Below are 24949 nucleotides of genomic sequence, written 5' to 3' on the forward strand. Positions count from 1 at the left end.
TTGTACCTGTTTTTTTGTTTGTTTTTAAAGCCTAAAACTTGGCATTTCTCAGTATGGAAATTGGGCAAGTGAAAAACACAAATAAGAATTAGCAGCTCTAAAAAAAATTATCCACAGCAGAGGATCTGTATGTGAAACTCTAAGATGACCTTTCTGACCTCAGGAAATGGGAAAATATCCACCAAAGACCTGACAGAGGAAGTGACAGATGCATGTAGGCCTACAGTTGATCCAACTACTTGTTTGCTAGAGGATCAGTAATGGTCTCAGTGGAAGAATGGCTGCCAAGAAGCCATCCTTACGGGAAACGGGGAGAAAGGGCTGTGGTATGCCAAAAGAATTGCACTGAAAATCAGTTGCAAAAAGTCTTAGGGAAAGATGAATCCAAAATCACCAGTATGGCCAGGACAGATGTACAACACTGACTGTGTGCAGCAATCTGTAAAGGATGGTGGAAGCTCTCTCATAGTTTGGAGTTGCATTTGAGACAGTGGTGTTGAGGATTTTGTCAAAATTGATTAAATTAAGAAAACAGAAAAGTACGGTCAGATTTTGATCCACCATGCAATACGATCTGGAAAGTCTCAACGTCATTTTTTCCACATGACAATGATCCCAAACACACTACTTGGACAGAAAATCCTAGAGTTGAATACTATCAGTCATAGATTGGCCTCAGCAGAACGTGGATGTCAACATTACTGAAGCATCATCTTGAGAGAGAATATAACAAAAGACAGGCTGCATTCAAAGAAGATCTTTGAAAGGTCTGAAGCCTGGAGAACTATTCCTGAAGACTGCTTAAAGAAAGCTTCCCTAACAGAGTTCAGGCTGTGCTGAAGAATAAATGGTAAATGGCCTGTATTTATATAGCGCTTTACTAGTCCCTAAGGACCCCAAAGCGCTTTACACACCCAGTCATCCACCCATTCACACACACATTCACACACTGGTGATGGCAGCTACATAGTAGCCACAGCCACCCTGGGGCGCACTGACAGAGGCGAGGCTGCCGGACACTGACGCCACCGGGCCCTCTGACCACCACCAGTAGGCAACAGGTGAAGTGTCTTGCCCAAGGACACAACGACCGAGACTGTCCGAGCCGGGGCTCGAACCGGCAACCTTCCAATTACAAGGCGAACTACCAACTCTTGAGCCACGATCGCCCCAATCGCCCCGAAGGCAGACATACAAACTATTATAGACTTTATTTCCATGTTTGCATACATTTCAGTGAATCAATGCACCTATCCCCTATTTTCCTACCAAAATATAAATGAAAGATGTGCAGCTCATTGTTCTGCTTATTGTACAGTAACCGATCCACCTACATTTTGATTTTTGGTTGGGGTTTTTTTGCTTTTTAATTATAATTTGCATAATAGAAAAGCTCTGTCTCCCAGCTGGCTGCCCTAGCCAGCAATGCACAATTGCACTTCCACATTGTCAGCAGAACATTGACAATACGCCCACATCAGGATAGCTTCCATCAACCACTGGTATAGTGCTTGAGAGCCACAAATGCCAGTGGGATATTTTGTTAATACCAGAGTGAACTCAGCGTTGGATGAATTTTTATTGTGCCTCAAAATATAGTGACCATAGTTTCCTAAAGAGCCATTTTCAACAAAACAAATTCAAATCCTGTGGAACATTTTCAAAACTAGAAATCACTAGAAATGAACAAATGGTAGAGACGCATGAACCTACAGTGTTTACGAAGACCAAAAGGAGAGGCTCCGAACACACGGAGAATACAAATGGGAAGACAAAAAGACAAACAGAGTGGACAAATACACAGAGAGTCTACGTGCTACAGACTAATAAGTTAGTGTGGGAATAGAGAATGTGCAGTGAAAACATCACAGCACTTACAGCTCTGTATGAGGAATACAGAACAACAAATAAAGAAAATGGGAAAACACAGAACTGCAGACAGCAGCGGAGAGCGTGTGCGAACTGTAATCATGGTTATGCATAACACGCTGTCTGAGTCGTGATTCTCTCACCATGTGATGAGGCCGGCGGCGACTGCCGACCAGGTGACGCAGCAGGAATTAGGTTTCTTGCTTTCCTCCTCCTCCTCTTTACGGCAGCAGCACAAGCAGCTCAGGTAGATGGCCAGACACAGAAGGTTGAGGCCAAGCCCCGCCGCCGCCACACAGCCCAGGAATATGAGTGACTGCAGAGGGTGAGAACAGGAGGAAATAAATCAAACGCCTTGTGTCATTGCAAGGAAACTTATTATTTTATAAGCACCGTGCTGTAACATCCACACGGCAGTAAGAAAAACCAGAGGTCTATACCATTTTACTACAAAGTACTAAAATGCAAAGTAATTTACAGTCTGTATATTAAACTGCATACAAGTGACATTGAGTATAATTACATTTTCACATGTTTCACCACATTTTTTTCCTCTAAAAGTTCTTGTGATTTAAAATGTTTCTCAAGCATCAAATGCAAAATGTTGGCACACTGACTTATTAATTAATATTACTGGATAATTACTAGTGAGGAAGACGTTAACACTTAAGTTGTGAAGTAGTGGAAAAAGTAACTTGAACTGCTTTAAGTGCCCACTGTAATTAAACTATTGCTTTTTAAGTATCAGTAAAATTTAAATAACGAAGAAATATTCTGTATACAGAGCAACCCTTATATCAGTACAGCTCGCTGGGTTTAACTGGCTTCTAAATTGTGCTAACTTCCCATACAAATAACCAGTTTCCAGCTTTGCTGTCAGCCCTTATTGTGATTTGTGTGGTAATAACACACATAAACAATAATAAATATGCCTGCATCAGCCATGGTAACAAGGCCAGCTGCATTCTGGGATCCCGAATCCAACTGGAAAGCAGACAAGACACCTCCTCATACATCTCTGGGTACACTCCTCTCCCTCTCAACCCCTCCTTTTTGCCCCCATCCCACCTTCTGCGAAAGATGGAGAGCGGTGACAAAAATAGCAACAAGACTGTCATAACAGGCCCAAATGAAATCTGCATCCATCTGTGAGCAGATGGGTTTATTCGAGCTCGGTCCCCTCCTTTCCGCCCCCTTTACTCTTCCTTTTTAGTTTTCCTGAAATCTTTTCAGTGCTGAGCCATCTGTTCTCTCGCCTGTGATGTCATGTGTCCTGCAAGTGAAGTGGTGGGATTAAAATTCAGCGACGGAAGAGTTTGCGGGAATATATCGTTTACTGCTATAAACAGCCAGTTGAACCGCAAATCTAAAAATTCTCTGAAATCAGAAAACTAGCAACACTTTATTTGGAAGTCTTCATAACTGCAAGGTATGTTTGGATAAAAGCATTTATATGTTTGCTCTTTTTGCACAACAAATCTTTTATAACTTTTACTCTCTTCCCACTAAAAAAACACTATTTGTTTCTACTGGTCCTGTTGAGGTGCTTTACATTTTTTTTCATTATTCATCTCTATAAAAAAACCCAAAAAACTCCAAACTGTGTCCCATTAATGAAGCCTTGAGCAGAGCATTTTCACACTCAACATCTTGGCGTTTTGAAATCTGATGTGAGGCCGAGGAGACTGGATGCTCATTGGCTAATGACTTGTAACTCCCAAATCCTTAGCCAGTGCCCATATCCTGGAGAATCCTCCTTCCCAGCTCTAACAGTGACCATAATTCACAAAACAAACTTCATGTTAGACCTCAAAGGAACTCAGCACAGGAAGTCGTGATAAATCATGTTTACAGAGGTCACCGAAGAAGACAGCAAACAGCTCGTTTTCCATGAACTTCTGTTCAGGTTTTGCTGTCACATCACGTGAATAAGGCCCGAGTTACACAGGCCTAGAAACCAGTTGGCAAACATTTAGAAACCACCGGCTGCAAGGGAAAAATACATATTCCCCAACTGATCAGAGAGTGGTTGCTGGAGTTTGATGGCAGCAGCTGTGAAATTAATGGCCAAAGATTCAGTTACATAGGCATAGAGTCCAGTTAATGACCCTTCTTGAATGTTTGCTGGCAGTTGCTGCAACTTGCAAGTTGAAATTGGCCACAAATAGGTATATCGTGCTGAAGCAATAACCTGCTAGCAACTGCTTTGGGCACTAACAGATTGGCACAGTCACTTATAGTTGCATGTAATGTGTGGATGATGTTACACAAGAAACATCATTAAACAGCTTGCATTGCCGTCATTATTCCACAGTTGTTGAGAATTAGAAGCACCAGTCTTGACTAAAAGGTGACTTGAACATGGTAAAGATAGTACTGCAGATACCTATTGTATGTGTGTAGAAAGCCTAAGCATGAATATAGCTTCTAAATTATGCCAACACTGAAGTGACTTAAACCTGCCACCCGATGGCAATAGCTGTGGTTCCAGATTTTTCCCATAGACTACAGACGTAGTGGTGTTGGGTGCCATCTCCAACAACGATGAGACGGCCTACATCAACGAAGTGAAGAATCTGGCATCATGGTGCCAGGACAACCACCTCCAGCTGAACGTTGGCAAGACCAAGGAGCTGGTGGTGGACTTCAGAAGGAGTCAGCACAGAGACTACAAGCCCATTATCATCAATGGAGCTCCAGTGGAGAGGGTGCAGTCCTTCAAGTATCTTGGTGTCCACATCTCCTCAGACCTGACATGGTCTGCCCACATTCAGGTCCAGACCAAAAAGGCTAGGCAGTGCCTGTATCACCTACGACAACTGAGGAAGTTCAGGGTCTCTCCAAAGATCCGCAGGATTTTCTATACATCCGCTGTGGAGAGCATCCTTACACAGAACATGACATCGTGGTTTGGGAACAGCTGTGTTAAGGACCAAAAAGCTCTGCAGAGAGTGATCCGTACAGCAGAACGCTGCTGCAGGATTGCTCTCCCCCCGCTTCAGGACACCTACACCAGGAGATGCCGGACTAGAGGAGCGCAGATACTGAAGGACCCGTCCCATCCTGGCAACAAACTGTTCCAACTTCTGCAATCCGGTAGAAGGTTCCGCATCATCCGGGCAAGGACAGAGAGACTCAAGAGGAGCTTCTATCCCCAAGCCATCCGGGCCCTAAACACACACACCCGCCCTCTCACATCATCTATAATTGACTGAGACAGGACTCTCTTCCAGACACTCTAAACCCAGGCACAATGTACATTTCAAATTCCTTTAATTTTAAATATGTTTATATTGTCTATTCTGTAAAATAGTCAGATTGTCTATTCTTATTTAATTCACGTAATGTACAGAATTCACCTGCTTGCTGCTACTACTGCACATACACCTAATGTTCTTCCTCTACTAACCCCCCCCCCCCCCCCCCCCCCCCCATTTTAGCGTGTCAGGTTACATTTTACTGTGTGTTATACTTGTATAACTATGCATGTGACAAATAAAGAACCTTGAACGTTGAACGTCTATGGGAAAATGGCTTTCTATCTGAACCTCTGTAAAAACATCCCTACTAAATTTATGGGCTCAGTCTCTAAATTTGGGCAATGTTGACCAAAAAATGGTTATATCACATTTCAAAATGGTTTTACTGCACACAGCCAATTACAAGTTGTTTTGTTTTTGTTTTTTCCTAAAGCATATAGTTGGGGCTGGATTTCCTTTTCAGTCACCTTTTTCACTCAACATGTGTTAATAGACCTCTCTGCACTGAATCATACTTGTAATCTCTGTCTGTCTTCCACAGCATGTCTTTTATCCCGTCTTCCTTCTCTCACCCCAACCGGACGCAGCAGATGGCCGTCCCTCCCTGAGCCTGGTTCTGCCGGAGGTTTCTTCCTGTTAAAAGGGAGTTTTTCCTTCCCACTGTCACCAAAGTGCTTGCTCATAGAGGGTCATATGATTGTTGGGTTTTTTCTCTGTATGTATTATTGTAGGGTCTATCTTACAATATAAAGCGCCTTGAGGCGACTGTTGTTGTGTTTTGGCGCTATATAAATAAAATTGAATTGAACTCAAGTTTTTAGCTAATACCAAAGTCAGACCAGCCCTTCCTTGTCACATCTGTTTTTTGAAACCAAGATTGTGACAGCAGAAACACTCATCAGGCTTCAAAATGGGACTTCAGAAACCTGTGGGTGACATCATTATAGCTATGTCGATTTTTACACTGTCTGTAGTTGCATGGCTTGTAGAATACATGACATTAAGACGGAAATATGGGTAACAGTGAAGATGCAAAGAGCAGAGGCAGTGAAGGTGGACAAATTTAAATACCCTGGGTAAATCATTTGAAGCAATGGACAGTGCACAAGACAGGTAAGAAAAGGGTGCAGGCAGTGGGTCAGGATGAGTGTCAGGGGTGATTGTAACAAGCATAGCAGCAGGAGTGAAAAGGAAGGTTTACAAGATGGTAGAGAGACCTGCAATTATATGTTATTTGAAGACAGGAGGTCGAGCTGGAGGTGGCAGAATTAAATATGTTAATATTTTCAGTGGGAGTGATCCAGAGGGACAGGATTATAAATTAGTATACCAGAGGGACAGGGTGAGCAGTTTGGGAATAGTGGATATACAGGACAAAAAAATTTTTTGAATATAGATCTGCCAGGCAGGATGGAAAGAGACCACAAAATGGATTCATGGGTGTAGTGAAGGAGGGTTTGGTGTAAATGAGGAGGAGGCAAGAGATAGGTTCAGACTGAAGCAAATGATCTACTGTAGTCAACCCTAAGGGAACCAGATGAAAGAAGAGGAAAATGGTTGCATGGCTTACAGCAAGCTGGCTCACAACCCCTCTCATGATTAGTACTGTAAAAAGTGCATTTACTTTCTAGCAGTAAATGTTACTGAGTGTTACCTGCTTACCTGTCAGAAAAATTCTAGCTAGCAGACGTGGCTGCCAGCTGTTTGCTAGCTAACATCTGCTAGCCTCCTTGAAAAAAAAGTTCTCACTAGCAAAAATTATTTATATTTATGGAAAAAAAACTTTTTTTCCTATGATACATCAAGTTTGTGATGGTGTGGGAGCCAGTGAGTCGGTTAACGTTGGCTCGAGCAGAAGAGCAGCACTGAGACAAGACACCCGGGAGCTAGCATAAATGTTAAATACTTTGCATTTTCACTGCAAATGAGTGAGTCCTTCACATAAAATATAGTGCACATGGCATTAAAGGGAACCAAGAGAGTAAGGTGAGTCTTCCTATTTTAGGCTTTGCCACAATGCTTTCACACTTTGACCAAAAATAAAAGGCAATAGAAGAAAATGCTACATATAAAGAAGTTCTTTAAATGAAAATTTAGCACTTTGCAATTTCGCAGTGCTCAGACAGATGGATGGGAGCGCTCACCAAGGTGAGACAAAGAGAGCTGGAGCGAGAGCGACATCTTAAAGCAGGGTGGAGTTTTTGAATGATGAGAGCTGGCATAAACTGGGTGTAATTGAGGTGAACACAGTAAATGAGATGGAGATGTGGGGGCGCAGGTGGAAAATATGAACAGAGGGGGATGGGTGGGAGACAGCTTTGGATTTTTCAACAGAGGAGAGAAAAGGGGGAAACTCCCGCTGAACGAACAAACACTAGGCCACCGGGCCCCTCTTATCGCCATGGTAACATGCATGTTAGTTGTTGCCCTTGCAGCAGGGAAGGAAGACGAGTGAACGGGTGAATTATCAGCCTATTTGAATTAAGCAGCATGTGACAGGCTTGGTTAAATTGCCATGCCTCTGTCTTGTGATTCCTATGCAGGCAGGCAATGCAGAAGAAGCAGAGAAAGTGACAGAATGAGAGGAGCACAAGCGATTATGTTTTTGTTGACAACAAAGTCAAAGAATATATAGGACTTAAAACAGAACTCATAAATGTATTGCTTTTAAAGCAGTTATAGCTGAGACAACACTGTCTGTCATTTCCTCTACTGTTCTTTCTTCTCAGTAGTAGGGTGCAAAAATAATAGCTTCTAAATTATGTAGCATCCATTCAGGAGCAGGACGCACAAAGACACACATAACCACGCCGCAAACCCCATCCCGGAACCATCACCCCCAAGTACTCCAACCTTCCATTAAGTTTAAAAACACCATTTATCTTTTACTGACCAGAGTGTGCACACATTCATTCAAATTGGCAGCTCCGACCACTTAACTGCTACCTAAATTAGGTTTGAGTAGTTCGCCATAAAAGCAGACTCAATATGTTAACACCCTTCTCCTTACTTGCTCACTGTAAACTCAAGAGGCCGTGCTGTCCGCTCTCTTTTGTTTCCTCCCAATTGTCCCTATAGACACGGGGGTGGGGTGAGCACGAGGCTGGAGGCAACGGCACAGGAAAGAAAGGAAGATCTAGCTGAGCGTAAAGGCAGTCCCGGAGAGCTGCATAGCATGGGTGAGGGGGTGGGTGAGGGGGTTGGGGGGGGGGGGGGGGGTTGCATAAAAAGAGGATGACAGAATGACGGAGGAATTGTTGTGGTAATGAAAACAGTGAGGGTGCAGATGAGAAAAAGAGCAAAATAGAGACAAAGAGAGGTGGTGCAGGCAAAGAGTGGCTGCCTGACAAAGTGTGTGTTTCCATGTGCGTGAATTCATAACATGGGAGACAGCCGACAGAGATACCTCATCCTCACGGCTACCTCAAACACACTCTGTTACTCACTGCTCGGCCCAGTTTCTCTCCCATTACAATCCCATTGTAGATGGCCTTGCCTTGAGGCAGGAATGTTGCATAATAATGTGATTTTGCCAAAATCCAGTACAAGATATCATTGTTGAATGCCAAAAAAAGAATCTGCCCCAAAGAACGAAGCCCCCTGCCCCAAACTGCAGGGTAATACACTTAACACACAGTTAAAATGGGCAGATTGTTTTTAATTGAACTTTTGAATTATTTGTTACTCAGAAATTCTGAGGTGGCCCCTGTATGAACTTTAAACTGCCTGTAGCATATCCAATGCAAATTAGACGGCAAGTAAAGCCTATTAGATCTGTCTTTGAACATCTATATACTGAATTTGTAAGCAGTAATTCATTCGTTAATCAGACTCTAAAAAATGCAGAGTTCATCATTATTCTTTTATAAAAACCCACTAAAAAAAACTAGAACATGGCCGAACAGAATATTGAGAACAACTTTAAAAAGAATGGTTTGCAATTTAACCACACTACAATTACAATCAACAAAATGGCCCATAACAGAGAATAAATAATAAACAAAGGCTCAGACACACGTTCTTGTTCAAATGGAGGACAAAGGGAGAAGCATAATGAAGCAGTAATAACCCGGGGGTAGAAATGACCCAAAGGGCACTGGCTGAGTCATTTATTCTCCCCCGAGCACCATCAAAGGTATGATGAAAGCCAGCACAGATGGGACGGTGAGATAAACGGACAGTGATGCTGTAATGACCTATCTATGTGAGAAATATAACAAACAGACTTAAAGACAGCTGGCCAAGGCAGAATGATGTTATTGCTTTCTAACATCAGATAATATGAAATACTGAAAATAACCCTCTGAATGCACTTACGACTCGAAGGATGCAAAAATCAATACTGAGTGGAGTCTATGCCGCTCCGGAGCATGTTCACGGTGCTTCAGTCTCAATCCAAGAGAGGGACTGTGGGAGGTTTAATGCAGGGATGTGGAAGTTTGCTTTTACAGCTTCACAGTCAGTTCAACTTAATTTCACTGGAAAGACTCTGATTTACTAGAGAACATCTTTCCAAATATTCAGTGTCCTTGATGAGCACTCTCTGCCGCTTTGCTGGAGCATAACAAAGACAGACAAGAAACAGAGCACATAGAGGTCGTGCTATGTCAACACAGATGTAAACTCACAACTCCCTAAGTGTTATATGTGCCTTTTACTGAGCTTCCATTAAAAATCAATTTTTAATACACATAATTAATACATAGAAATGGAAAGCACCTCCATCTGTTAAAGTGCATCTGCTAAGCAGCCCTGAGTCATTTAACAGAGGAATTCCACAAACTTAGAGGAGCTCTAAATGCAACGCTAAGCAATGTGAACTGTCTTCTGCAAGCATTGGAGCTCCACAGCAGGTGGCAGACAGCTGTGCGTAGGTTGGGAAGGCCTCCAGGCGTTGTGCACATTGCTTTGCAATACACCGAATTCGACAGTGGCCTGAATGGGCAGTGACATTACTTCAGCGTGATAGGGGTTAAATAGGTGTCAGGTCAGTTAGTGAAAAAAGAAGACATTTAAAAAGAAAAAGCTCCACTTTGAAATTCAAAGCTTGGTGGGAAACAGTAGCTGCTGGTGAATGTCACCAGAAAAGAGCTTTCTCTTTCACTTATTCTTTTAATGTTTCACTACCTTTCCCTTCTACACCCCAAAACTCCACAGGGACTGGATCCTTCTCTCCTACAAAACAACACAACAGCAACTTTGTAAAAAGCTTAAATCCCACATCTTTAGATTCATGTCATCAAGTTTTTTTTAATTGAACTTAATACTTAACAAACGTACTTTTAGTACTCCTCACAATTAGTAAACTTTAGTTTTTAAAATGAGAGCCCCATGGCAAATTTTCCCCCATCATTTCTTTCTTTATTACATTAACCATTCTGCATGACATAGCACAGCACTTTTTCTATGACTCAAGACCACCATACCAGATTGAACTGAGGCAGCCAAGCGCCTTAAGAAATGCAAGCTGATATGGCAAAGAAGCAAAGTCCCCCACCCAAAGATCAATGAATGGTCCAACTCACTATCTTCCTCCTTGCTTCTGCCTGTTCCACTCCGATACGTACTTGGATGCCTGGGGACGAGGGCCCTTTCCAGCTCAGTGCATTCAGCTGAGCCTGCCCATGTTCACAGCTGGGATGCTATTAAGTCCCAGCAAGGTGACCCATGAGATATGGATGAGAAGCAGGGGGGGGGGGGGTTCTGTTGTTAAACCATTGTTTCAAATCTATTACACTATGTTAGGGAAGTATTAATACCAGTATGGCTAACACAAGCAATTAAAAAAGCATTCAAAGACCAACTGCAGTTCTACATTCAACCAGTTTCCTAATGCCTGCAGTGAGAGGAAGCAAGAAGCAACTTTGAAGCAAATACTGGAGATGGAAGAAAAAAAAAAGTTTTTATCCGCTCCACTGCTCTTGATAACTTGATTATAAGATGTCGCTACATGGGTGGTATTTTGCACCATTGTTATTGTGAAACTAATATCAATGGTAGGTCTACTATATTGCAATAAAGTACCCCACAGAAGCCTATTATTAAAAAAAAAAGCTGTATTGATGTATATCTACATTGTGTTGTCTTACTACCATAAACTGATGGTGTCTAAAGTTTCTTCCAATCCGTTTAATTTCACCCTTTCTGTTTTATCTTTAAAAAGAAAGCGTTGTGAATATTTTTTTAGTAAATGCTTCTTTAATAAACACGGCCATCCTGACCGGGACATCTCTGGAGTGAAGCAAAGCGCGTTATGTTTGTTTCCTCTCTGAACCCAAAGCCAACCTGTTTCCTCGGGGAAGTCAGGGGTCATGATTTTGATTCCACACCGTCACAACAAAGGAAACCCAACCCCCCCAGCAGCTTACATGAGAGACATGAGAGGAATGTGGCTAAGTGAATCCATGTCTCCCAATTCATACAGCTTTGGTGTATGGCCAAAGCTGTACGGCCTTTCATGCGACCTGCTGAAGGTTTCCTGTGTTGTATATCACTAACTAAAATTATAACACTAAGGAAATACAAAGAAAACCAAGTTTACAGCAGCACGGTTGGTCATCCGCTGCTGTCATATCCTGTTTAATCGTGGTTAGATCAGCATGAGGGCTTGAATATTGCCTTATTAGTGCAGACCTAAGCCATACCATATAGTCAATCAGGTGATACTAATCACTAGCTTCAAGCAGCATGGAGACAGATTGGGGTTAATGACCTTCTGGAAACCCAGAGGGGACAGTGTAAGTTCTTTTCTCTTTGTCTATGTATGTCACTAACGAGCAATACATACATAGATGGCTGTGTAGCAAAAAAAGACAACCTACCAGAGAGACTGAACTGAGGTGAATCACTGCTTTAACAATAAGGTTACACAATCATTCAGGCAAACGGGGAGAGGCTGAGATAAGACAAGGAGCATGGGAATTAAGAACGACAGATTTAAGATTGATTTTCTTGAGGAGGCGGCAAAAGGAGTTGGTAAATTTCCAGTGCAATCAGAGTGACTGCGATAGCTGAACAGATAATGGATTTTCAGCTCTTGAAACGCATAATTTTTCATTTTTGATCACACGCACTAAACGCAGTTAACACAACAGTGCCATATAAGCGTTTAGCTGCAAATCAGGAAAGTAGCTGCTTGAAACAACATCGTGTGAAGAGGGCTCAAAAATGCAATCAAATCATTTTTTAACCATAAATTAGAAATAGTCATAAATCTAGCAGTATTAATGAGAATGTAATGGCTGTACTTTAATGGGAAATGGAGCTGCAGCGCTTTCAAACTGAAGTATACGACTTGGAGAAAATCATAAAAAATACATATTTTATCCACAAAGACTGCACATAATTTTTCCGGTCTTTATGATTAGCGACTCTGACACACAGTGCATTTATTTAAACTGGGAGGTTTTATGTCAATGAATAAAGATGGTGAGGTGAAGGGAATGCTGATGAATGACTACAGAAATAGCAAAGGTGACAAAAAACACCTGGAAAGTCTGAAAAACCAAGCATCACGGTGGAACTCATTTTTCAGACGCGATCTGTGACGCAGAGAGATGGGATGTATTAAAAGTTCTTGTTTGTGACCATAAATGAACGCTGTGTATGTGCCCAGGTCTTTATCCCATATCACTCTGAGCAATATGATAAAAGCCTTCAACAGGAGACTGTCTGAGGTGGTTATTACAGGATGTGTCAATTTGTCTCAGACAAAAAGAGAAAAAAAGTCTATTTTCCTGTGCAGGAAACAGACAAAAGTTTTTTTTTTAACCATCCTTAATTGTGTAAATGTTTAGAACAAGAGCAAAGAAGACAAACATCTACCCTAAAATACAAAAGCTTCCCTGAACTCTTTGTACCGTAACAGGCAGAACACCACATGAGACTAGTAGCTAACTGTCAACAGTAAAGAACATGGCAGATTTCCTGCAGCGGCTGCATACATTTTTCAACACATTTCTGTGCTTGACTGAGCGTACACGAGCATAAATCCACATTCTTCCCAGTAATTACTGTTACTGAACAGCTGATAAGAGGAAAATATTTAATTTTCACAAAAAAAACACGAACATGCTGCCTGTGTCTTCCCAGAGTCTCATGACCAACTCAAAATTGGTTCAAGTAATGCCTGAGTTAATTACTTTGGTAATCAGCCTGCTTTTCTTTTGATGTACAGTACTTCGCCAACACCTTGAACCACCCCTCATTTCTTTATATTTTTCTTCCAAGGAGTCTAAATGTCTTGTAATGTTTTAAAGTCATCTTGAGCAATAGCTCTCCAGGTTTTGTGAAGGTCTTTCAAAGTTTTTCTTTGGATGTTGGCTGGTTTTTCACAGATTTTCAGACCACTCCTTGTACCTGACCATCTTCAGAGGAATTATTATTATTATTGTTGTTTATTTGTGTGCTAACACTGATCTTAACTCAGATCTATGAATCACTTAAGCATAAAAACACACCTAACTCCGGGGAAGAACCAATGCTGTGTCTAAATATAACAGGCAACTTAGCAACCAACCAACAAATGTCAAAGATAATAGTTGGACTGGCATGAAAAGTATATTTGCACCAACAACACCAACAATGAGCTGAATTAGCTGAAGATGAACAGCACCTGAAAGTCATGGAATGCGAGTACTACAATCCTGATCACATTTTGATCCACCATGCAACAGCATCTGGAAAGTATCTGAATGCTAACAGCTTCATTCTTCACCATTACAAACACACTGCCAGAGCAGTAAAAGCATATCTGGGCAGAAAATCACACATTACAACTCTATCAGTCATGGATTGGCCTCCTCAGAGCCCAGACTTCAACATTATCGAAGCAGTGTGGGATCATCTTGACAGAGAACCAAACAAGAGGCGGCCAAAAACCCAAGAAGAGCTTTAAACATCTTTAACAAATCCTTGAGAACTATGAAGACTAATTAAAGCTTGTAAGATTGTCAGATTGTGCTGAAGAATAAATGTGATCCTACGAAATATCCACTGTCATAGAATTGTACAAACTCGATTTTTGTCTTATATTCTGTATTTCCACACATTGGCATATGTTTCAACAAATCACTGCACCTATTCCCCATTCTACTCGCAAAATATAAAGAAATTACGGATGGCTCAAGACTTTTGCGCAGAGCTGTAAACTGTACAGTAACCAATCTGCCTACATTTTATTTGTTTGTTGTTTTATTTTAATTTGCATAATAAGAGAGTTCTGTCTCCCAGTCGGCTGCACTAGCCAGTAATGCACAATTACACTCCCACATTGTCAGCAGAACATTAAAAATACACCCACAACAGAATGGCTTCCACCTTGGCTCAAGATTATTTTTGCACAGTACAGTAAGTGCCAGTGCAAATGTAGGACTACCTAAACATATATATTAAAAACTTCAAGTAAACAGAAGCACAAATGACTATTGCTCTGAAAACTCTGATTTTAGTATTTAGTATTACATTCTATCATCACACTATATGGGTTTTAGTGACTCTGGCTGCTTAAAAGGGAGGAGAGTACATTGGTGGGATGACTGGAGCATGTGATCCAGTGATCCATGTGATCTGTACCAGTAATTTATTTGGCATAAATATGTTTATGTTTGATTCACAAAGCAGGAAATGAAGAAAAGAAAGGAGAAGTCAGATAGACTAGGACCTTCTGACCTACACATAACGTCTGGCTCAACACACACACATACATTCAAAAATACAGGAACAAAAAAAATTAGGCCTCCAACTCTGTCCTACTTTTGGGTAAGCCTTTCCAGTTTTTTGCCCTCTTTATATCCCACAGGCCTTGGGACAGGAAGAGCAGAGAAATCCATTTTCTACATCAGACACTGGCTGAGAAAGACTGAGCAAATTGCTGAGCAGATCAGCAGTTTGTCTCTCAAGCCTGTGCGTGCCCAAGACAAACATAAGTGATGGATGTCAGTTGCTCACGAGGTCAGCATGCTTAAAATGAATGCTAGCTGGACTGACGAGAAGAAAAAAAAAAACAGTTCAACAATCACGCCCACTCCATGCAGTAATTGACCAATTGAGTGCAGGTCTGAAAGTAGGCCCTGGGAGCAAGGTTTAAACACTTTTGCCTTTAAAGCAGTCACTCAACGGATCCTCTGCATAGTTTTCAAGCCTACTCAACCCTCAACTCTGCAGCACTAGATGAGATTTTCCAAAATATCTCAGTAAAATAAAAAAGAATAGCTTGATTAAGGTCAGAAGACAGAAATTAGAGGCACTCCAGGCAGATGATTCAGCTTACAGACATTCCTTTACTGACAACAGCAGTAGTAGATTCCTACCACACACACACACACACACACACACACACACACACACACACACACACACACACACACACACACACACACACACACAGATAAAGAACAATGAAATATAGCATCGCCTCACATCCCTTCACATTCCCTGGCCCGAAGCCAGGGCGGGACTAAATCACCCCAGATATCACAGTGTACTGTAGTTTTATAAAACAGGACAGTATAAGTTAATTCACAGTTTTTACTGTGTCGCAGTGCTGACCACGTTAATACATTATACTTCACTAGCAACCTTAACACTCTTCCTAAATACTATAAGCATAATTCACAGCTTGGCGACTATTCAGGACACCCAAGATCCATGTTATCAGCGTTATTCTCAGTAACTCATTAATTGATTACATGCACAGCACATGAGCATGGCTTCTAATTCAGGCAAAACAGGGGGTGGTGGTGTGAATTAAGCTCAACAGCTCATAAAGGAAAAGGAATATAATGCCCTAAGTAGCCTGGCATATGCCTGAAATTGCATCATTTGCTGTGGTGCTTTACAGTACATTGTTTTACATGTTGAGACCATTAAAGCCTCGACAATAGAAAGCAGGAGCATGGTTTAGTCAGATAGAGTGTGGTGGGAGAAAGAAGATTCGCAAAGAACAAGTAAGGTTGGTGGATGCAGTGGTGGGGATTTCCTACCCCAGACTGACTGACTGCCTGTGGCTGACAGTATTCTCAATGGGAATTGCTTTTCACCTGCTGAGACTCACCACCTTCTCTTCCTGCACCCCGTGGCTCCGGCTGTATTTCCACAATGCAATCGAGGGCAGCACAGGGCAGCATGAGGAAAAAAGGCAATCTGCCTCTCTTTGCCTCATTTGGAGTCTTCCTCAACATGAGTGAAAAAAAATATTCTATATCTTGCAAAGACAGAATGCATCAAAACCAAAATGAATGCAATGGTATCAGTGAATATGTTGTCCAGTATTTCCTGGGGTCTCTCCTTTTCTATTGTTAAAGTCCTGAAAGGCTTAAGCACAGGGACTCAACACATCATGAAGAGTTTTTTTTAGGCTTGATTCTTCTATTGATACTTTTCCAACAGAAAAGGAGAGGCCCTAAGTTGCTTCCTATCTGTGCTGATAGGTAACTGTTGACAATATCAGCGTTATAGTTATAGTACAGAGGGGGTCCCCCTTGGGTCTGAGGGATGGGAATGTCATCAAGTGAATGAAACACCCACCAAAAACATCACAAGGTGGAAAAATAGCCTCGCTCTTATTGTCCCCACTTAGTTAGAATAAGTAAGGCTCCCCCCCTTCTATCTCTGTTTTTGATCACCCCCAACTGAAGAGGTGCTATGACTAAAATCCTCCTTTAAATTCCAGGAAACTTGTGATCATGTGTTAACACAGAAATAAGAAGGAAATATGAATCATAGCCACATTAAATCTGGCGTGACTAGTATTGGCTTATGAAAGAATGCACCCATTTGCGATTCACTAATGCTGACTATGTGATAATGACTCCCACTTGCCTTATTTCACTGCTGAAATTAAACGCTTGAAAATCATTATAAGGCTCTGACTGTCTCAGACACCTGAACTCACTCTGGAGACCAGTGTGCTAGGATGCTGCAGCGATGAACTTAAATGCCATCACTTCTCAGGATGACTACTTGCACTGACAGAGGCAGAACTGTAACCTTGAATAATGAAACATTCATGGAACATGACATGTGTTCACAAGCAGGTCATTAGTCATCCAAAAGTTGATCCCAACCCTCTTCAGTGCTGTGTGAAATGGTCCTGTCACCACCTCTGGAGTTGGATGGGAATCACTTTGACTCCCACGGGTGATCTATGCCAGCATTATCCCACAAGGGTGCTTCCTCTCTCTGTCTCTCCAGCACACACAGATAAAAGATTAGCTCATTTTAAAAGCTGCAACAGTCGACCCAAGCAGTGTTTGGGAGATGTCCTGTGCTGCGTTTTCTCTTTCTAAGGTTTTCTGAAGTAATGATGATGATGATGCTTTGTTAGTGTGTTTGCTGAAGAGCAATCGCTGCTTTCAGAACGATGACTGCAATTACAATACATAAACAGCATTTTGAGTTGGTTCTCATGTCAATGGCAAAGTAAAGATGCTTCAGTGTGATTTCAGTGGAGCTGACTAGGTTACGTGCAGGGACATTATGGCCCACTTTTGTCATCAATAATACAATGCAGTGTGACTCTTCAGGGTAGCAGAGGGAATAGTGATAGCAAACAGCCCACAACTGATTCTAGTGAAACAACAGCAATATCAGAAAAAATGATCATACTGTGGGTTGGTTTTGGGACAATGTGTTAAAATAGTATTATAAACTCTTTATTAAGTGTCATTGCAGAAACCTACAGACATATTATGCCCCAGTTTTTAAGCGTCTATAACTAGGCTTCTGGTAAAGAGCCATACGTCCCATATCCCTCTCCACTGACCTGCTGGTAGTTCTCATCTTCAGGCTGGAAGGTCTTATCAATGGGCTGAAACCTCAGATTGATATGAGGAAAATTGTGAAGCCAGTAAGTCCACCACGGCGCAATGTAATCCACACGATCCGAAGACATCACTGCCCGGAGAAAAAGTTAGGCTTCAGCCTAAATTAGCCTCTCAGTAGTAAAGCAGGCAGTTTTTTCCGCTGCCGGATATTTTAATCAAGTCGCACATTAAACAAAGGCAACGATAAAAGCATGCTCGGTTGTGGAAACACGCTCGACCACACATGAGAGGTGGGGAAAGTCCTGCAAAGGTAAAAGTGTGTTTGCAAAGTGAGCTCCGGTTAAGATTTTTCCCGAGAAAGACCAATAATCACTCTGCGTCCATGTTTCCGTTCCTGTGGACCCACAGATACTATCCGACCGACAGCTGCTACACACAAACAGCAGACAACACAGTCAGCAGCGTGAACGCGCACTTATAGTAGGCGCAGGACACCAGGGGGTGAGGGGGCGTGCACATTCGCTTTCGTAAATGGTTTCGGAACATTAGTCTGGCAGCATACATCATAAGTACAACTAATTAATTAAATACACAAAGTCAGTTTATTGTAACATCAGCTACATCGATTTTTTTTTAATTATTAACGGACCCTTTATTCTCTGGTAAATAAGCAACAGCGGTGCCACCTAGTGTTCAATTAAGCCAATTACACAACATGCAGCCCGTGAGAACAGCTGGTGGGTCATTTTTAAAGTGGCTTATATTAACATTTTGTATACTTGTATTTTCTGGTGTACTTCAGCTACAGATGCAGCAAATTTAGATGCTAAAATAATATTTGCTGTATTCATGAGCAGGTTACTTATATTTATTTATGAAACTTTGATGTAATTAAACTAAGTGGAATTGAGCCAGATTCAGCCCAGCTGTCAAATAGCTAACTGTGCTGGTTATATGACTTTATCACTTTAAATGTTTCCAAAATTAATTTTATAGCCATTAAAATTTACAAGTTTACATTTTCTGGGTAAAAATCTTGTATATAGATGTAGTGTGGCTATATGTTGATGCAGACATTGTAACCAAGCAGTCAGTGAAAACCTCTACAAAGATGAAGCTGAAGAAAACAATCAACATCTACAAAGGATGCATTTTATTATTTCGCCCCAAATTGTGCTATAAAGTCATTGCCGCTCATTTCAGATCAAATGCTCCAATGTCCATGTCACACTTGTGGATTATGGTATAACAACACAACAAATCACAGAAGCCAAAGTGATTTTTCCCCCCAGTTTTTTATTACAATTATCTGTACATCACGGATTTACTTCAGCTCCTTCACAGCCAGACCTGTAGAGAAAGAAAGACAAAAGATTAGAAATATTCAGATACACACTTTCTAAAACACAACTGGGAAAATACATTTGAGGCATCACATGATTAAAGTAGTAAGGAGTATTTATATTTTCATCAAAATTTCTCCACTTGCACCAGGTATCACATCTGACCTTTACAGGGAAAGTTATTAACAATTATCATACCGGCAGTATTAAGAAGACGGCAGACTGCCATCAACACGAGTGACAGCAAACTGCAAAGAACCAGTTAATGTGGATCTGCTCTTTGAAGAGCATGAATGTCTCTGTGGCGATTAGAATTTAATTCAGGGTTGTTGGGGTTTTTTTTTTTAATACAAAGAGCTTGCGATTCAATGCCAGTTTCAGTCCTACCAGCTACAGCATGACGTGTTACAGAAAATCAGAGGATAAAATGATAGCTCATTATAATTTAAAGTATCACAATTTTTAAAGAAATAATTCTTCAAAAAAAAACAACTAATCTAAACCCTGATATGCAGCAGAAAATTGATGATATTATTAATTTTAAAATGAATTAATTTGTCTAAAAATGGCTCCTCTGCCATTATGAGGCAAACTTTTTTTTTTTCCCCAGTATTGCACTATTAACCCTCGCAATTCGGGGCACTTAAGTATCAGGACCTTCTGTTCTACACATTGTAAACAGAGAATCTGCAGCTATGCTTTACACACTGAAAAGTCCAGGTCATTTTCCACGAGAACCAGATATCATTAATACATGTGCACACAGACTTTTTAAACGCTAAAGATTCCAGACATTTGTTTATGAAATTAACTACGTTTTATACGTTTCCTTGCAAATATGATAAAGCAGACAACTACTGTGGGCCAATAAAAGCACTAAAGTCCCAGAATATCAAAAAACTTAACTGTATTTTTATGAATGTTCTTCAAAAAGGGTTTATTTTTTAACACTGCAGCCAAGAGAAACAAACCATTAACAATCACTGAACCATGTCTCAATAAGTAAGTTAACTTAAAGGGATGCACCAGCATTAAAAATCTTCAACCCAAAGGTGGCCCAAAACTGTACAGAGTAGTATATGTGCACATATCTTTAAATCAGTGCGATAAAAAGTTTCGTCTGAGTCATTTTAATTCAAAGCCCTTAAATCTACTTGATAAAAATCAAGAGCACATTTTCCAGAAAGCTGTGTTCACTTTACATGCCACCTCTCTTATTACTCACCTGGGGGCAGGGACTGTTTGAGCTTCTCAGCCTTCTCCTTGTCTGTGATGACCAGGGTGTACAGGTACCTGCTGCAGCGCACCTTGAACTTAACATTGTCCTTGTTCTTCTTGATCTTTACGGCTAAAGGAGGAAAGACAAAGCTGTGTTAGCGCCGAGTCTCTTCAAAAGTAAACTCAAACATAATTATTTCTCAAGTCAAACAAACACTAATAGGTGAGAGCTTTAGTTTAATACTTTCCTCTACTGGATCTGCTAATAAAAACAGCATTCTGAACACGTGTTTTTTCATGCCTCAAAAATAGGCTTGTGGGAGGTGACTACATATGTAAGTATGAATGGTCTGTATATTAAATAGCCTAAGACAACACAGAATAACTGCCACAAGCCTGCCAATTACTAAATACTTTTAGTAAGTTTCACCACAATTTATTATTTATCAAAGCCATGGTGATTTTGCTTTGGGGGAAGACCAAAATCTCGCTGAAGAGCACTTTAATTTAGAGGTAACTACATGATAGATGCCCCCCCCCCCAAAAAAAATATTTCTAGAGGTTCAAATTTCTTTTTCAACACATTCACTGGACTTTAAAAGGTGCATTTCAATTTACAATGTTAGCATAGAGCTGTCTGTGGCAAGCTGTCACCCACATATCTACCTATTCTTTGGCAAGAAGATTAAATTTCTAGTTGTTAAACATCAAAATGTGATGCCTGTGTGCCTCTTACACTTAGCATCCTTCCTCCTGGCTGTCAGCAGGAAATCTTTGATTTCTTCTATCTTGCGAGGCTACAAATAAACAGAAAAAATGATCAGTCAGGCAGAGCATCAAACTTCACATGCTGATAATGAATCGCTAACGAGTGTTAGTGGACCGGTGGAACTGAGGTTCCCGTTATAAAGTCGAAACCTAGCACTTGGTCCATCATTATTCTCGCAAGAGTGTAAATGCATCACGGGCACATCAGCCTGAGATGTTTGGACTTCTTGCTGTTAGCAAAAAACTCTTTTGGTAGGATGTTGCTAATTGTCAGGCACCCTGTGGCTAACGCAGACCAAGTCTAAGCTGTAGTACTGTAGAAAAGACGCAACTATGATTTTAGTGCCTTAAGCTACTTTCAAGACATTCACTTCTAATTAAAGTAACAAAAACAACAACAACAAAACAATTTCTTATAGGTATTGACTCATGTGTCATTCCTCAACAAACTGCAGCCGGGTGGCCCAGCTTAGCCCCTGAGCGGCATTTTGCTAATGCTAATAGCCAGTGCTAACTACTTTTACAACAACTACCGACTATTAACTGAACTGTAAACACATTCTAAGTAACAACATACACGTATACATGACATACAACCTTATTAAGCACAAATAAGCAACTAACAGATTAAAATGAGATGCAATCCTTACCATGCTGCCGTGTCAGCGGACTGGAGGCTGCGGAAGAGAAAGATCGAGTCAGCTATACAGACGATAATCAATGTACTAAAAATAAAATTTCAATCTAATCTTCTACCAACGGAATGAAATAATTATATTTTAGCAAAAGTTGGGTTCGAAATGTTGCTGACAAAGAGGATGGATGATGATTAAAATAGTCATTATGTTTGTGGTGCAACATGAACTCACTCAGCCGGCCAGAGAGGGGATGAAAAAGGGGCGGGACTTCCGGTTGAAAACGCATTTATATGTCACTACGGCAACTACCGAGGGCCAAGACGAAAAGCGAATCGAATATTGATACAGGAGCCCAGTTTTGCCGAAATTTAAAAGCGTTTGTGTGCCGCATAAATCCCCAAATCGTGTTTTATAGACTTTATAATAAAATTATTAGTAAAATTAATATAACCCAGCCAAGCATATACTGGTGAATGACAAAAAAAAATGTATGTATATGTCTTTATTTCCCAATAACAAAACAATTGCCAATTTCTTTTTCCAGCAGGACTTTGCATCTGCCCACAATGACAAAGCTGCTACTAAATACTGGCCATGATATTACTCGGCTTGATTGGCCAGGTAACTCGCCTGAATTAAAACTCATAGAGGCTCTATGGGTTATTGTCAAGAAAGCTGAAGGTCGCAAAGTAACTGTTGGTTTTATTAGCCAGGAAAGGGAATTGAATGTACCAAAAATGAAAAAAAAAAATGGCAAAAAACCACCATACCTCAAACAGGTTTCCAATGCAAGAGTATAAATAAGCTTATAAAACTGCATGTACATAAAATTTAATATATCCTCTAATAATTCACTGTTGTAGTGTGCACAATTCATTTAAGCCTGGTGAATGTCAGTGATTTGTTGCCTATGACACAGAACCACAATATGAATTTATTAATTTGCTGCTCAACTGCACACAGATTATACACATTAGACCTTTTCATGAATACAACATGCATCACACAGGACATAATGTGCTGAGAATTCCTCACAGGCCAGTAAAGCGGATTATGTATGAAGGTTATTTCTCACCCTCTGTGTGACCCTTTTGTTATCCTGCAGATCACACACTGTGTTTCACTGCGCACTTTCAGCCAAGTATGAATAAGCTTTGATGGATGCACTACAGCGTGCCTCTGAATAGAAACACTGGCTAGGACCAGTGTGTGGAAGAAATTATGTTTGCGCTGCTGTCATCCAGGGAAGGACGGACGTTGTTTTGCTGTGCTGTATTTTAATGTGAAGTGTACATATTTATTTTTTATATTGCATGCATTGGTTATATTTTTGTGCAGTGTTTTATTTAGTTTGCATGTTTTAGTTGCCGGCAAATTGTCCTGGAGAGACTCCGCCTTTTCCCCGTTTTGACTAATTGGACACACCTGAAGAGGAAAGGAAAGGTAATTCACAGAGTGTTCAATGACACATAAAAGGGTTGGAGCCGGTGTTCAACGGGGGATGCAACACGAAGAATGCGAGACAGACAGAGGAAAGACACAGACGATCAGGGGGAGAGCGAGAGACGATCAGAGAGTAGAGATGATCAGATGAAGCAGATGACCAGCGACTGGAGAGTGAGAGATGACCAGCGACTGGAGAGTGAGAGATGACCAGCGACTGGGGAGGAAAAGAGATTACCAGCGACTGGAGAGCGAGAGATGACCAGCGACTGGGGAGGAAAAGAGATTACCAGTGACTAGGGACGCGTAGCGGCAGTCAAGTGGCAATAACGACAAGAGCCAGCTCGTGCACTGCGGGAGAACAGAAGCAGTGAGACCGCGGTGCCGATTGCAGTTTAAGGAAGCGGCGGGCGGAGTTGAGAGCTCTGCCCTCCCAGGTAAGTCTTTGACTTATCCTTTTTTATAAAGTAAACTGCCAAAGGAATAGTGACTGCCGCTCCCTCCCTTTCTTCAGTGCACCAGGACGTGGAATGCGAGGAGGAAGGCGAGGACTCTGCTGGGTTTCCCTCTTTTATTACTACGCTTGATTTCTTAGTTTTTCTGTGACTTTTAGGCCGTGGTGGATTCCACTGGACTTTTAATGTTGTGTGTTATTGATTTTTATTGTGTCTTCCCTTGGCCAAGGTTGTTTTAATTCATTTTACCTTTTTAACTATTTAAATATAATAAATTATATTTTTAATTCTACAGTTTTTGTATCGTGTGCTTTTCCCTCGGCGGCTCCACTGCTCTGCCCGCTTTGGTTTCCTTTTTAAAAAACACAAACCATCTTGGAAACATAATCAGCCTTTCCGCTCCGTTACACTGCCAGAAAAAAGCCATATCTCCAAGATGTGGACATGATCACACTAGGTCTCCTCTGCAGACCTGAGACTGACCTAGAACATGCATTGTGTTTATCACTTCAGGAGCAGAATCATGTTGTAATGGTCATGCATTCATTTCTAATTATGTAAAGTGAACCTGAAATTAATTCAGTTAAATGCTGTGGATATATTTCCACATAATTGGCATAAAGGTAAAGTGTTAGTAAAGCAGGAAAGACACTGGGCTGCAAACAGGATTTTGAAATTGAGTTCTAAAATGAAAAATCCCAAAATAAAAATACAGAATCGATGTTTATTTAAGTTTAATCTCCCTAGAAGTTGCCAGGGATTTTTTTCTGTACCTAAAAATGTATTTTCCACCTGTAATAGTGGTCAACCCTTTATTCAATACATTTGAGATTAGAGAAAAATTGTGAACACAGTGATCCAGTCAAGTGTCAAGAAAAATCTTTCTTGTGTATCAGTTAAAAAAGCCCCAAAACAACCCCTTTCCTCTTCTACTGAGCAGCTCGAAGCCCCTCAGTCACACCAAAGAAAGCTGCAATCCACTACCCTGCATAAATGTTAAATGTTCAATAACTTCTCAACGCTGCTAGGAATATAACTTACAAACATTCATGGGAAAATAAATCGAATCAAACTCAGTATTTTTTTTCTTCTTTTGTCCAAAATGACATACAAATAGAAACTTCAATGGTCTGAATTTACCTTGTTTACTATATGGACAAATATCAAGCAGAAAAGGACAGAATTTCCCGG

The 24949-nt window shown here is 40.9% G+C and overlaps 2 protein-coding genes across 4 annotated transcripts in view; both read right to left on the reverse strand.

Annotated features, from left to right (window-relative positions):
* ttyh2 (tweety family member 2) overlaps nucleotides 1-18348 on the reverse strand; it is a 76739-nt gene extending 58391 nt beyond the window's left edge. For both annotated transcript variants that reach the window (XM_080873784.1, XM_080873783.1), the window contains exons 1-2: nucleotides 17893-18348; nucleotides 2013-2185 (exon numbers count right to left, since the gene is read on the reverse strand). In XM_080873784.1, the coding sequence (XP_080729910.1) occupies nucleotides 2013-2185; nucleotides 17893-18021 (302 nt within the window). In that variant the 5' untranslated portion in view covers nucleotides 18022-18348. The remainder of the gene's footprint in view (nucleotides 1-2012; nucleotides 2186-17892) is intronic.
* Nucleotides 18349-19169: 821 nt separating this feature from the next.
* Nucleotides 19170-24949, reverse strand: part of rpl38 (ribosomal protein L38) — a 64001-nt gene continuing 58221 nt past the window's right edge. Inside the window, exons 1-5 of one of the 2 annotated variants that reach the window (XM_080873367.1) lie at nucleotides 22092-22151; nucleotides 21873-21899; nucleotides 21191-21251; nucleotides 20462-20584; nucleotides 19170-19243 (exon numbers count right to left, since the gene is read on the reverse strand). In XM_080873367.1, the coding sequence (XP_080729493.1) occupies nucleotides 19218-19243; nucleotides 20462-20584; nucleotides 21191-21251; nucleotides 21873-21875 (213 nt within the window). In that variant the 5' untranslated portion in view covers nucleotides 21876-21899; nucleotides 22092-22151 and the 3' untranslated portion in view covers nucleotides 19170-19217. Of the gene's footprint in view, nucleotides 19244-20461; nucleotides 20585-21190; nucleotides 21252-21872; nucleotides 21900-22091; nucleotides 22152-24949 lie in introns of those variants that run through there. The other variant, XM_080873368.1, reaches the window with a different exon arrangement.

The sequence above is a fragment of the Rhamphochromis sp. 'chilingali' genome, assembly GCF_963969265.1.
Source record: "Rhamphochromis sp. 'chilingali' genome assembly, chromosome: 22".
Taxonomy (NCBI): domain Eukaryota; kingdom Metazoa; phylum Chordata; class Actinopteri; order Cichliformes; family Cichlidae; genus Rhamphochromis; species Rhamphochromis sp. 'chilingali'.